This window comes from Clinocottus analis, unplaced genomic scaffold (genome assembly GCF_023055335.1).
Source record: "Clinocottus analis isolate CAN_PGR_092001 unplaced genomic scaffold, fCliAna1.0.p SCAF_7, whole genome shotgun sequence".
Classification (NCBI taxonomy): Eukaryota; Metazoa; Chordata; class Actinopteri; order Perciformes; family Cottidae; genus Clinocottus; species Clinocottus analis.
Window position 1 is genome coordinate 21,438,035 of NW_027176229.1, and position 14,142 is coordinate 21,452,176.

Consider the following 14,142-nt stretch of genomic DNA (forward strand, 5'->3'; position numbering starts at 1 on the left):
GATCTGTGTGAACAGATTATTCTACAAGCCGGTTTGAAGCCTTCTGATTGGTCGCCTCAGGGCGAGCCACCAGCCCAGGTGAGCAGATGATTTGTGGTACAGAGAGAGATGCGTCATAGACGAAGCATCATCAACTGCAATATACATCCATATTATATGGAGAGGATGTGGCTGTAGCTTTACACACACACACACACACACACACACACACACACACACAACACAGTGTTGGTACCAGAGGAGCTGTCGTAAGGATACAGACATGTTTAACGCCGTAGCTGCAGTGTAATAAACTGAGGTCAGGAGGAGGGGTGAAAGGGGAAGAACGAGAGTGGAAAATGTCGGATTAGAGGGCTCTTCAATCCGAGACTATACATATAGAAGATTAAGTGAGGAAGGACAGTAATGAAGAGAGGCACCTGTACCCTTTGAGCGCTCTGAAATGAGTAAAGGCACGCTCAGCGTGGGACCAGGTGGCTGGTCCCGGTTAATATCCGGCAGATTAAGATCCGTTAATGCAAGAGGCCGCTATGTCGGCTGTACTGTAAGTGTAACCTTGGAGCAATGTGAAAACAAAAGACTGAGACAGCTGATATAAAGATTACAAGATTAGAGAAGTCTCTTTACTCGTGCACGCAAACGTCTATTACAGATACAGTATTTAATCTAGTACTGAGTACATTACAGATACTTTTGCTTCTTCTAGGTCATGAGGAGGCAGGAAACACAGAGTGCAAGAGAAGGAGCCGCGAGAGGAGAGCGGAGGATCCACGACTCACCTGAGGTCTGTCTGGAGAGCAGAGGAGGCCTGTGTGTGCGTGTGTGTGTGTGTGTGTGTGTGTGTGTGTCCTGCAGCTCAGTGCGGAGATGCTGGACCTGCAGACTGAGAGCAGACTGAAGAACAGAGGTGAGATCAGAGGGACGGGGACGCCGGCTCAGGATTAATTAGCCTCTCGCTTGAAAATCCTCTTTCTACTGTCAGTCAGCATGTCTGCCCGCCTCTTCACACACACACACACACACATGTACAAACATAAAATCAAATTTAGCTTAGGCAATTTTATTTTTTCACAATACAGGTTACACTCATGGACCTTACATTATTTTATTTTCTCTGGTCGTTGTACACAAATATTGGCGATAACCCAGCTTTCTGGTCTTTTCTTCATGGTGAGGTTTCGAGGCGTCGCCGCTCACTGCAGCGCAACAAAGCAAAACATTTGCAACACTTTGCAGGTGTGTGTCACAACTTTAAGATAAAGGTTGTCCAAACGCTTCAGCACGAGTTCAGTGGAGAAAAAAAAATATGGCTGAAACAATAGTGGAGGTCATATTCTTGATTTTACATAATTTCTTAAAGTCACTTTTTAAAATCTTGCATATGATGGATACTCATGTGTTTCACGTCTAAAAATGCAGAACAACCTCATCTCTCTATATAATGAGGTACCTTTGTCCTAAAGCACAAGTGTAACGTGATGATATGGCCCTAAAGCTGAAAAATTGACACTCAATTTTGGAAATTCTTCTGGCTTTGAGTTTGTGTAGGTGTGTTACAACTGGACGGTTCCAAGCAAAGAAAATCTTTGAGGTTTGGTGCCTGCATGCGTTTGGGAGTCTACTCTCAGACATCAGCGTCAGATTAAACCCCCCAAGAGGTTGGAAGAAGTTAAACTGTGCTAAAAACTGTGTCATTGTCTCCCGTCAGAGTCGTTGGTCCTGCTTCCAAACGGGAAGAGGCAACTTAAAATCTCACAGTCCAATGAAAAAAGCAAACACAGAAGGCATGTTGAATTTATTTCTCCCGCATCTACAAGTGAAAAATGCAAACAAATACACGGAAAATGAGACAATACAAACGTGGCATCCTGTATTCCCCAAAACCTGCAAATTACAGACAATGCAGTGCAGACAAGTTGTTGTTTTTTTATCCTAAAGCCTGAAAACATCCGTTGCTTCTGACACTACTCTCCTGCAGATGGCGCAGCCTGAAGACGATGCTTGAGCTACAGACGAATGAGCCGGATTTCTTGATGGACAAAATATTGTTTCTATGCTTTTTTTTTCAAACGGAGCCTCCTGACAGCTACAGACAATATAGATATAGAAAAGCAGAGGGACAACGCACAGGGAGCGTCCAGTGGGACATGCACAACATGCAGCTGTTGTGTGCATGCAGGACAGCTGTGTTCATCATATCAGCAATACAGAAGAAAAAAACACATTCTGATTATTCAAATGCTACATTTTTTTTTTAACTTTCAAATGACTGTTTTTTTCTTTTCTGTTTTTTTTTTTTATAAAGTTGAACAGATTTCTTGCAATACAAGAGCCTGGGATGCAAAAAAAAAAACTACAATTCAACGTACAACATAATAAACAATACAAAATGAATACTCACAGCATAACAAATTCAAAGTATCTCGTCATCGACATGAAATGTGTGGAGTAACTATGTACAAAAATATCATAAATACAGCATCTGATGAAATAAATAGCATGGGGTTCAAATAACGATCGTACTGTCACTCAAGCGAAGCTACATCTCAGAGAGTGCAAGAAACGGTCCCAGCACACAGCCAAGAGTCACACACTGGGACCCGACGACACGCGCCAGGACCAGACAATTTGTAAAAGCCAAAAAGAAATCCAACAAATTACACAAACGCAGCGAAAGCTTTGGGTCGGTATAGAGGTCATTACAATGTTTCAACACTAGAGGGAGATATTTGCTGCGAGGACTTTACTGTGTTTACACGAACATGCTACTTACTCTCAAGTCTACATTTTATCTGAAGGAATAACAAAGTTGAATGAGTGGAACTGTAGTCCAATTTCAAAGTAAATCTTAAGCTTTTGAAGCAGGATTCAGGGAAAACGTTTGTGTATTGGAAATTGACCGACACTAGTGGAAGGCACTGATGAAGAGTTTTTATTTCGTATCATTCATGTGGACGTTTTCATTTGAGTCTTCAGACAAAGACTAAAAGGCTAAAACAGAATTCATTGTTTTGTCAACAGAAAAAATCTGCCACCTCATCAAAATATATCTTTTTTTACGTTGAATTATTTTCATTTTTCATCTTTCTACATTATTTGAAGGCTTAAAGGCGTTTTTTTTTTTTTTTAATTCTTCTTTTTTTTGCCACACCCAGCCCACTGAGGATGCATAGTGGCTTAGAGGGTCACTCTGGAGAGAGTGATGCATGCTAAGCTAAGGGTCAGGGGTCAGGTGGAAGGCCATTTAGACAGTTTACATCCCAAGCTGAATTCATGCAAGTTTTATGCAAATGACCATCATGACGACGAAAAAAAAGAAGCAACTTTTTTTTTTTTCCGTTGGGGCTCTCGCTCCCGTACGTGGCAGCGCGCAAATGCACAGGCGACAGAACACAGACAACGGCACAGAGACACGAGCTCAGACACCTCCCTGTCACACTATCTGTATATGCTACATCTCCGTTACACCCACCGCTTCCTCTCCGCTCGCCCGGCGCTCCACGCGTGCCGCCGTGTGCGCCGCACTCTCGTCTGGAGGGAATGACGAGCGCACACGGCGACGCGTCAACAACAAAAAAAAAAACCCTTGGCGCTTATGCAATCGAAACCTCCTCATCATCTTGTTTCCTCTGTGAAGAACACTCAGCTTTCCCTCTTGATTGATGAGATTGCGTGGGCGCGTTTGCCCCCTTCGGGGGTGGGAGGGTTGCAGGTTCGGCAGGTTCCCACTGGCCACAAACTGCTGCAGCTCAGGCGGGAAGCCTGGGCTCGATCTTCAGCGAGAGATCGTAGAGCGTCTCTTCGTCCATGATGAGCGTCTTATCCAGGAGGTACTGGGTCACCTGGAGAGAGAGGAAGAGGAGGAAGAAGAGTTTCCAACCTGCAGCGCACGGCGTGTTTACAGCTCCTTCTGTTGCGTTTCATTCATCTTTAACGATAATGTCCACGTTTCAAATGGTTTAACAAGCTGGTCTTGAAAAGGCTGAATGGAGGTTAACGTGTCTTTGAGGTTATGCTGCTTTACTTAAATTGAATTTAAATCTCATTGTAAACGACTTTCCACCATTCTGATCGGTCCAGCTAACAGATTTAAAGGTTACATCGATACACAGAGGATGTTAGAAGCATGAAAATGAATGCAGAAACAGAGGATTGGTGATTAAAGATGGCTGCCGCAGGCTCAGGCTTTTAGCTCCCAGAAACATATTCATTATTTTCAATAATTCTTCCACAGCAGCAGCAGAGACCTGCCGCTCCATAAAGCATCCACGGTGTCTTCTTACTGTAAACTCTACGATTTGGCTTCATAATTTCTTCAGTTTTATCTGGAAGTTTCATTCTTTTGAACCTCTGGTCATGTTTTTTTTTTTATTAAAGCGCTTTGTAACTATGTTTTATCGCAGCTCTATAACAATAAAGAGTATGACTTATATTCTTAAAATGTACTGCACTTGATGACGTTATTGTTCTTGAACAATTAAAAGCATTATTCTTTTAGTAGTACCTTGGCTTGATGCTCTATTCTGTACGGGGTCTGCTGAAACTGGCGGATCTCTCTGATGATGTGGGATATCTGCAGAAAAGGTCGAGTTAAAGTCAAAGTGTGCATGTACAGATGATTTGCGCGCTTCGTTTTTCCATGCATGTGCCTACCATCCTCATTTTGGAGAAGTTCACGAGACCTTCCTCGGTGAAATTGGGCCGTCCCTCCTCAATGAAGGCCAAGTCAGTCTGATACATCCCCAGGTACGGCACACAGGGCGGGTTGCAGCTGCAGGGAGGGAGAAAGCCAACAAGAAGTGTTGCACAGATCATCTCAAAGTCAGTAAAAAGGTTTTTTCATGGTACGTATCGCGTTGTCATTTGCAACGTCTCACTTTTTCAGGGTCTCCCTCAGATTTTTAGACCTCCCCTCGGTGGACACGGTCTTCTGCAGTTTGTCCATGAGGGTTTTAGCCTGGAGAGGAGCACCAAGACGTAGTTTTAATCCGGAAAAATATACATTTTGAAGACATCACACAGACCAAATAACTCCATTCTAACCCTGTATGCTTCGGTGCACTTCACACACACTTTATTTTTTGCTGTTTAGGTTTAGAGAGAGGCTTGATGGAGAGCAATACTCCACCTGTTTGCTGACTTTGGCCCAGGTCTTCTTCAAACGGTAGATGGCGCTGCGATTGAGCGCGGACGTGATCTCCAGCACGCCGTTGTAGTTGTTGAGGCAGCGGCAGATGTCCGCCACGGCGACCCACTTTTCGATGGAGTTGGCCCTCGAGCCCACGTCGGTGTGGGTCATAATCTGCGACGCCACCAGGTTGCTCATCTTCAAAAGGAACGGGGCAGAAAAAGGGTTTTTTAGGATCAGCTGAGATAACAACACAGGATACAGACATTACATGGCACCAGCGCTGTATTCAAAGGTGCTGAAAGAGCTTACATCATTGAAGTGTTTAGTAGTTTTCATGATGTACGGCGTCCTCTCCGTCTTATCGCCCTTCATCCAGCCGAGGCCCAGGAACTCTCTGAGAGCGTTGGAGACAGAGACGCGTGATGTGAAGTCCGAAACCAGATCACAAACGCTGCGATGCAGCGCAGCAAGACGGACAGTGACATGAGCTAAAGCCTCAGGGACTTAGGGATGCTAACACGCTAGCACAAGGGTTTGACGACATTACTTAAACTAATTCAACACCACCAGTGAAGACGGGTGTCTCATGAAGGCTGTTGAAGTCAAGACATCACTGTTGGATGGAAGTCTCGCATGTACATCTTGTGTTAACGACTTTAAAGTAAGCTAGCTTTGTTTCTTTATTGTTTCAACTGTTTCTTCTTTCATTTCACAAACCAAGGAGACTTTTTCCACGGAGAAAACATCCATGAGATGTGGATCCAGTGAGGAGTTCCTCCTTGTTCGGCGCTCAATGTTATATAATATCACGGATGAATATGTGTAATTATATAGAAGACACACAAACACATTCACACACACAAAAACAACCTCTTCTTAAGCAACACAGTTTCCCAAATGAGCAGAAGAGGAAGCCGGGGGAAATGAATGTTATTGAAAACATTTCCACAAGCCCATTATCAAAAGATTGACTCACTAAATACACTAAAATGTTATTGCAGATGTTTCAAAAGGCTGATCTGAGGGAGAGTGGAAACGCCGCTCATGTTAACAGGCAACGAGAGGACTGACTCGTAAGGAATGCTCCTGAAGACGATGTGGTCCAGGAGGGTGATCTGCTCGGCCAGCTCCATCGCCGGCAGAGACTCGAAGCACTCGGCCTTGGGACAGTCCGCCTGAACGGAGAGAGGAGACAGAGAGAGAGCGTCTCACACCACAGCGCAGAGACCGAGGAGATATTAATATCCCACCAAGAGACGGAGGCCGAGTGATGAAGATGTTTTACGACAGCTGACAGTTCCCTGGAGACCGTCGCAGGCGGGAGGCGTGTTTACCCCTCCCGCCTGGAGGAGACAACGGTGGCAACGAGTCAGTGATTCACAGTTATTATAAAAGCCGAGATAGCGACATAAAAAATGAGTGTTTTAATCTCCGAGAACCGGTAAAGTATTCGGAGGTATGCGCGTATTTATGCCGCCAGTACCGAGGAGCACCGGCCTCATAGTGTAATAATACTATCCAAACTCTCATTAGAAGCTGCATCACTCAGCCGGTCGGCAGGAGCAAGAGGTTTGCATCGTGCAGTCGACGGTGTTTCCTCCGCCGCTCCATTGATCCGTTGATGTTTGCAATGATGCGTTTTAGAGTAGCGATCAGAGGACTTTATGTGCTGCGGATGTCCTTTACCATCTGTAAGATGTCCTCTATCCTCAGCTGGGCATCCTCCTGCTCGTCTTGAGAAAGGGCACTGGGAGACAGAGGGAAATAGAAGAGACTACAGCTGAATAACATATAGTGACGAAATGCAAAGAACAGAACAGATTAGAATACAAGAGAACGTACAACTAGACAACTGAGTAACACAAAATATCATATGAACAGGTCCTAATGAAATAAGATAGAACAGAGGAGGATAAATACAACAGAACTGAATAGGATAGATCAGGAACTATGAGTTATATAATAGTAGAGAATACTGCAGAATAGAAAAGCTCAAACCAGAGCAGATTACAACAGAACAAAAGGATAATCTAACAGGATTGAACCCAGTGGAAAACAACACAAAACACAGTAGATTAGAAGACGTTTTCATGATGGCCGAATAACTAATGGAGGACCATTTGATGGCAGAAACTATGCAGCACTGTGTGTGAAGCATGTTAGCATGTTAGCATGTTAGCATGTCAGCACACGAAGAGTGAAAACTGTGGGACTTGTTTTACAAGTTTTTGTTGCTCCCTCTCACTCCGGCACTTCTGTGCCATACACACTCATTACAAACTATACAACTATAAACCATAAAACTATGAAAGTCATAGCACACGATCCCCGATGCAGGCCGCACGTTTTGATGTATTTTGACGCCTGGCAACGAATTACGGTGCAAAGATTTATACGGAAGAGAGAGAATCTCTCTTTAGCATGTTAGTTTGTGTGCATACGTGTGCGTGTGTGTGCGTGTGTGTGTGTGTGTGTGTGTGTGTGTGCGGCACCTTAGTATGTTGGCAGTAGCTTTACTCTCCTGCGGGAGCAGGTCCGGGTCTCTCAGCACTTCCCCCAGGAGACCGATCACCGACGTCTTCAGCTCTCCGTTCAGCTCAAAGTCCTGAACACGAAAACACAGACGAACCTCCGTGGATGAAAAGCGACAAACAGTGTGTGACGGGTTTCCTCCAGCACCCACCAGCACCCTCCATCCAGCACCCAGCACCCACCAGCACCCTCCATCCAGCACCCAGCACCCAGCACGGCATGCCTCTCTCACCCTCTAAAACCTTCTCTCTCAAACTCTAATTGATCCTCACGAAGGATGAAATTACAGCAGGAGTGAAGAAAAACTCCCATAATGGCACATTTTATATTTTCCACCATGATATTTCTTGAGATAAGAGATGTCTCTTGCAGATACCTGAGACATCACGTCTTTTTTTACTTTAATTGATGGTAATTATGTAGATTTCACGGTTTAAGCTCCCTCTAGCTTTCATAACTGTTTCAGTTGGAGGACCGGTATAAACCACAGCCAGTGAAGTGCACGTGTTGCGTGTCCTGTCAGGGATGAAATCATCAGATGGGAATGTCTGTTTGGAGCTAATCCAGCAGAGGGATTACCCGACGTTACCAAGGTACCACATTGATGAGGGGGGAAAAAAACGATTGAAAAAAATCCAATACCGCTGTGAATGATTTGCAGCACGGCCCCAGCGGCCGACCACGCGATTAAAGGGACAGCTCGCACAACGTGTCCACACACATATCGACATGTGACTCCACAGCGAGCAGCAGTCCCCGCTGCACCATCCCTCTCGTTCCAGCCTCCGATTCATCCTCCATTTTCACTCCCGTCCCAATCCAACTCTTGTTCAAAGGTCAGTTTTAACAAGCTCTTTGGTCTTTGCCCCCCTCCCTTCACCCAAGAGACACATGTGTGCGTGGGCGTACAGTATTGTGTGTGCTTTGTTTCTTCGTTAAAAAGCCAACCGGAGCCGGCCGATCATCGCAGCACGTTGTGTTCTTGAAGAGCAGATCAATGCAGTTACACCTCCGAGCTGCGAGTCCAGCAGTCACCAAGATATTCACTTCATTAGAGGCAACGCTGGCGGTTTTTCTAGCGGAAGAGTAGGTGGTCAGTGGACTGAGGCCGGTTGTCCGATTGATACGACAACAATACGCAGTGTGTTTTGTGTGCACGTGTTTACATGCTCAAGTGAAGGCAGTGGAGCAGAGAGAGAGAGAGAGAGAGAGAGAGAGAGAGAGAGAGGACGCTTCAGACACCTGCTTTAATGAGACCGCAGGCTTGATCGGCCCAGAAAAACAGGGGACCACACACACACACACACACACACACACACACACACACACACACACACACACACACACACACACACAGACCTGGGAGTGTTTGGAGACCCAGTGCCGCAGCACGTTGAGGACTCTGTTCGTTGCAGCTCTTTGGATGATGAACTCTTTGTCACAAGTTCTTTCAGAGTTCGTGAACACTGGAGGGGAAGAGACAGAGAGGATTGTTGTTATTGTTATTGTGATGGTGTCGCTTGATTGTGTGTAACCTTTTCAAATATGCTCTGGTTTTAAATATGTACGCTGGTTGAGAAGTTAAAGTTAAAATGATGCAATACAAAAAGGCTCCTTAAAAAAAGTATTGCAATCTTTTACGGACGTAGAAATAAAAGAGTTTATTCTGAAGATCGTGTGTGTGTGTGTGTGTGTGTGTGTGTGTGTGTGTGTGTGTGTACCCGTTGGTGAACCGTGTCCTGCTGCTGCCGTTGCAATCGCAAAGGCTGAAGCGGGAGAGACTGGGCAGCGGGAGTTCTCCCCCGACTGGACTGCAGACACACAAACACACAATTATCATCAGTGGCGCATGAAATATGATCAGCAACACATTCAAATAGACCGTTTGTAGTATTATTATATTTTGTACGTATTTTAAATTGCATGCAATCACCCTCTTGTCCTGTATGAATCTAATTATTACATTTTACAAACATTTGGTAGTTGCTAAGGAACATTCAGATTATACGATAATCTGAACCCATGTGATAAAACCACACACACACACACACACACACACACACACACACACACACAATGGTACCTCCAGGCTGCCTGTAGCGGAGGTGTCGAGGTGTGGAAGGAGAGCGGCACGGCGACATGTCTCCTGCTTCGCTGCTCTGAGGAGACTCCGGGATGATTTTCTCCAGCGACACCGACTCCAGCAGAGCTAGACGAGGAGGAGAGAAAAGAGACGGAAACGATGATGATGACGACGACGATGATGATGGTTATGGTTACGATGTTTATGGTCATGCACTGCAGCGTTCTTGCACTTACGCTCACAGCCCTGCAGACATCACATCAGTGTAGCCAGAGGACATCATCAAGACTTGTATTGTATTATTATTATTATTATTATTGAAGTAAATGCATGCACTCTGCAGAGATTAGATATCTCATCTGGAACGCCCCGCTCAGCCTGCTGCCCCGAATACAGCGATGGATGGATAGGTGTCATGCACGTGTACCAACATCTCCCATAGTCGCACAATTGGGTTCAGATCGCGTGGCGGCAAACAGTTCCACGCTCATCAAACCGGTCAGCGCCGCCGCCGCGTTCACAGTCATGAAAAACGACTGCGTTCAATGTGTTTCTACGCTCATTTATTCAGCTATTTCCTTTAATTTGCCTGCTCCCCCGTCTGTATTCAGGCCTCAGAAGAGTCAACAATACACCAGTATCTGACGCTCTCGTGCATCCGGTGCTTTGCTTTGCAGGTCATGTTAAGAATGTCTTAATGTGTCGGCGACAGAGATCTGCAAGTAGCCGTTTGCACATAGATACACACAAACAAAAACATGTGTGATGAAGAGCAAAAGAAACTGAGAGAGAAAGAGAGGGTGAGAGTGGCTTGATGGTACAACCGCTAATGGCTCCTCGTCTCCTAGTGTAGCTGCACTATGTGTGCACACTATCCTACACAAGTTGTGTGTGCGCGTGTGTGTGTGTGTGTGCACATGCTAATGAGAGAGCTTGTCCTCGCCGTGCTGCTTTGGATTCCCTGACACCGTCTCTCTCCGGTCTGAACGGCCTGTTTAACACCACAATTAGCAGATCGGGGCTTGTGCGTTGTGAAGCCAGCTCAGCTGACTGGAGCCACGCGAGCGTAAAGAGATAATGATGTTTCACCGGGCGTCTGCTCCGCTCTCACAGGGAACACCGTGCCCTTTGAGGAAGCGAGCTCCTGCCCTTCATGAGCACCTCGGGATGCAAACAAGGCGCTCCTGCTCGCTGGTAGTCGATCAGAGACGACACAGAGCTGAACGAGCGACGCACAGAAGCACAGCGTTGAGGGTTTAAATCCTCTGCGATTTAAATAACTTCACTTTGTTTGTACATTTTTGACCCTGTTGACGGAGCCGCTACATTCAGAACTAGATCTTTACCTCGAGATCTTCATCTCTGCATCATTTCCAGACGCAGGTTTCCAGACAAACGTCCAGAATGTGCTACGTAGTGAGACAACTCATCTTGCTGCAAGCCGTGTGGAGGCGAACGCCGATGAGTGACAGTTTACACAGTGACATCACTGTCGGGTTAAAGGTTAAATGTGCAAAAAAAGGTCGCCTCTTACCACATGTAACCACACGACAGTGTGGATTCAACCAGAAAGAGCGGTGCAATACTGCTTTTGCATCATCCAACTGATCCAGACCTGATGTCCTGTCCAGTATGTATAGTGTATTTGTGTGTGTGTGTGTGTGTGTGTGTGTGTGTAATTTACCCCTGCGGATGCTCCGCCTCAGTTTCCCAGAGAAAGGGTCCACCTTCGGCACGTCCTCCCCCTCTGCAGTCGGGCAGGGACTTTGGTCCGGGGAGGAGGGGATGGGGGGAGCGACTTGGTCCTGCGGTGACTTTGAGTTGTTGGGTGGGGGAGAGGTGGAGGAGGGAGGAGGGGGCGGAGGGGGAGGAGGAAGAGGAAGGGGAGGAAGAGGAGGAGAGGAGGCTTGCGGGGTGTGGGCAGACGTGGGGCTGCTGGCAGCCGACTGGGACGTGTTGTGGTTGTTCAGCAGAGGGCTGGTCAAGTCCAGCCCCCCGACCCTGGCGGCGATGGGGGAGTGGAGGGACAGCTTTCGAGTTCGGACGGGGGAGGAGGTGCGCGACTGCATGGACAGAGGAGGAGGGGAGGAGAACTTGCGGCAGAGGCGAGGGGATTTGTCGTTGGTGTGCTCGCCGCCTCGGTTGTTCTGGTTCGTGGCAAAGAACAGCTCCAAGGACCTGAGTGGGAGGGGGAGGGGGAGGGGAGCAATTTGTCATCAAGATCAGAGGATTGTTTTTTTTTTAAAAAGGATGAAAGGAAAATGTGTAATTGAAGCCACGCAAAAAGAACAGTTTGTTTGTCTGTGTGCCTCCGAATGTTAACGCTTCAACAGCAAAGTTATCCTGTCAGACATCGGAGCAAAACCCTGGATTGAAAACAGTTAACGACGGGAATTAAGTTACCCAGAGTGACTTATGATGAGTGGGCACAGACAGAAAAGCATTAGGAACAGTGACACAATGTGTATCCTACTCAACACACTGGGTTGGACCTGAACTTCTGACACTTCAGATGAACTGCGTTGTAATTTACCCGTTTAAAAGTCGAAATTTACGCGACAAAACTTGATATTTCTTTCAGTTGGCGGAGACCAAAACAGAGCTAAAAAGTGAACACATGCGACTCCAAAAGAACGCTCACGGTGCTCCAGGTCCACTGGATGATGTGCACAAAGCAGCCGCTCGTTGGCGTGTTTGTCGTACGGACTTTATGAGGAGTTTCATTGCCTCCAGTCTGCTCTTCAGCAAGTTAAACACACGCTCAGTGTGATGAAAGTCACGCGACTGAGATTGTCTTTCCAAATGTTTTAGGATCGTTGTGCTGAAACGGTGGAACTATGTGAACCCCCTCTAAAAAAAAAAACTCAAAGTTGAACGATACCGGCTTTGATTTTAGCTCATTATTTGCCTTGAACAGGAACATCCGCTTCATAGATTAGAATTTAAAAGAAAAATAAATAAAAAAATCATGAGTCTTTTATTGCAGATCACATTTGCAAAAATTGAACTGCCTCATTTAGCAGGCGATGAAAGTGCACCAGCTTTAATCAACGAGGGATTCATGATGACATCGCTCAGTCGTGTGCGCAGAGCTGCGTCGAGGGAGGAGCGATCATGCACGGATAAACACATCCATCAATTCTTCACACCAGGCAGTTATTCAGCAGGAAGTAGACGAGCAGATATGCATCCCCGGATCGAAGGAGGAGGGAGGAACGAGGCCGATGAGAGGAAAGGAAAGATGCATGAAAAAGCAGAGAAAGAGGAAAGACGAAGAACTTTCAAGCGAGCGGTGGAAGATGCTGAAGAGGAGGATACAAAACAGACTCGAGAGGAAGGATTAAAAAAAAAGAGGGAGCGATATGAATAGAGAGAGAAAACGGCCTTGAGGAAGTGACGCTGCAGCGATAGAAAACATGCGGATAAAACATTTCCCTTCTCGCATTCCCGTCTGCGCCTCATCAAACTAAAACGTTTCAAAGTGGTGAGATTGTGAGTCGCTTCCATTCACGTAAACGCGACAGATGGCAGGTAGAAAAGAGTAAAGAGGAGCGGTCCATGCGTCAGTGAAGGGTCAGACCAAGACCAGAGGAAGAGGAGAGGAAGACCAGGCAGGTGGAGGTGGAAGAGAGAGACAGCGGAGTGGAGGACAGACAAGAGAAAAGTCAGTTACTTGGACTGATCCACGGCTGTCCTCTTGATCTTCAGACTGTAGTCGGGACACATGGATGAGATGGACAGACGGTCGAATGAGTGGTACTGCGGCCTGCAGGTAGAGGGGACATGAGGAGACAAGAGGGGGCTGGACCACACACAAACATGGTTAAATGGATGACGGCGATGGTTGGAACGTATGGAAGCCCATTTCAGACACACACAAAAAAATTATGACCAAATTTTAAAAAAAAGAGGGGAAAAAAAATAGGACAAAACAAAAAAAAAAAAAAAAAAAGTAGCTCATTTTTTCTTTTTTTAATTTTTGGTCCTAATTTTCGTATTTTATTTTATTTTTTTTGGTGCAAATTTTTTTTTTTGGTCCTAATTTTTTTTGGGGGGGGGGTGATGGAAATGGGCTTCCATAGAATTAAGACATGGAAATGCAACATAAAAAATCAGGTGATGTGACAAAGAGAGAAGATGATGGAGGGATGATGATGGAGGGATGATGATGGAGGGATGATGATGGAGGGATGATGATGGAGGGATGATGATGGAGAGGTGTGTTTCAGGAGGGGAGGAGGCGGCAGGTGGGTGAGAGAACAGCAGCGTATGTTCAGTCTCTCACTCTGCATGGGAGACACATCCAGACTGAAACTGATGCAGACAGCCGTCTTAAAGTTTGTGTGTGTGTGTGTGTGTGTGTGTGTGTGTGTGTGTGTGTGTGTGTGTGTGTGTG

At 46.1% G+C, this 14,142-nt stretch overlaps 1 protein-coding gene across 3 annotated transcripts in view; it reads right to left on the reverse strand.

The window, feature by feature from the left end:
• Nucleotides 1-1,770: 1,770 nt before the first annotated feature.
• Nucleotides 1,771-14,142, reverse strand: part of LOC137805138 (ras-specific guanine nucleotide-releasing factor 2) — a 39,738-nt gene continuing 27,366 nt past the window's right edge. For 2 of the 3 annotated variants that reach the window (XM_068604919.1, XM_068604918.1), the window contains exons 16-28: nt 11,431-11,924; nt 9,747-9,872; nt 9,385-9,474; nt 9,023-9,129; nt 7,624-7,736; nt 6,818-6,878; nt 6,203-6,306; nt 5,441-5,525; nt 5,129-5,326; nt 4,878-4,957; nt 4,654-4,771; nt 4,505-4,573; nt 1,771-3,842 (exon numbers count right to left, since the gene is read on the reverse strand). In XM_068604919.1, the coding sequence (XP_068461020.1) occupies nt 3,750-3,842; nt 4,505-4,573; nt 4,654-4,771; nt 4,878-4,957; nt 5,129-5,326; nt 5,441-5,525; nt 6,203-6,306; nt 6,818-6,878; nt 7,624-7,736; nt 9,023-9,129; nt 9,385-9,474; nt 9,747-9,872; nt 11,431-11,924 (1,738 nt within the window). In that variant the 3' untranslated portion in view covers nt 1,771-3,749. Of the gene's footprint in view, nt 3,843-4,504; nt 4,574-4,653; nt 4,772-4,877; nt 4,958-5,128; nt 5,327-5,440; nt 5,526-6,202; nt 6,307-6,817; nt 6,879-7,623; nt 7,737-9,022; nt 9,130-9,384; nt 9,475-9,746; nt 9,873-11,430; nt 11,925-13,419; nt 13,513-14,142 lie in introns of all 3 variants that reach the window. The other variant, XM_068604920.1, reaches the window with a different exon arrangement.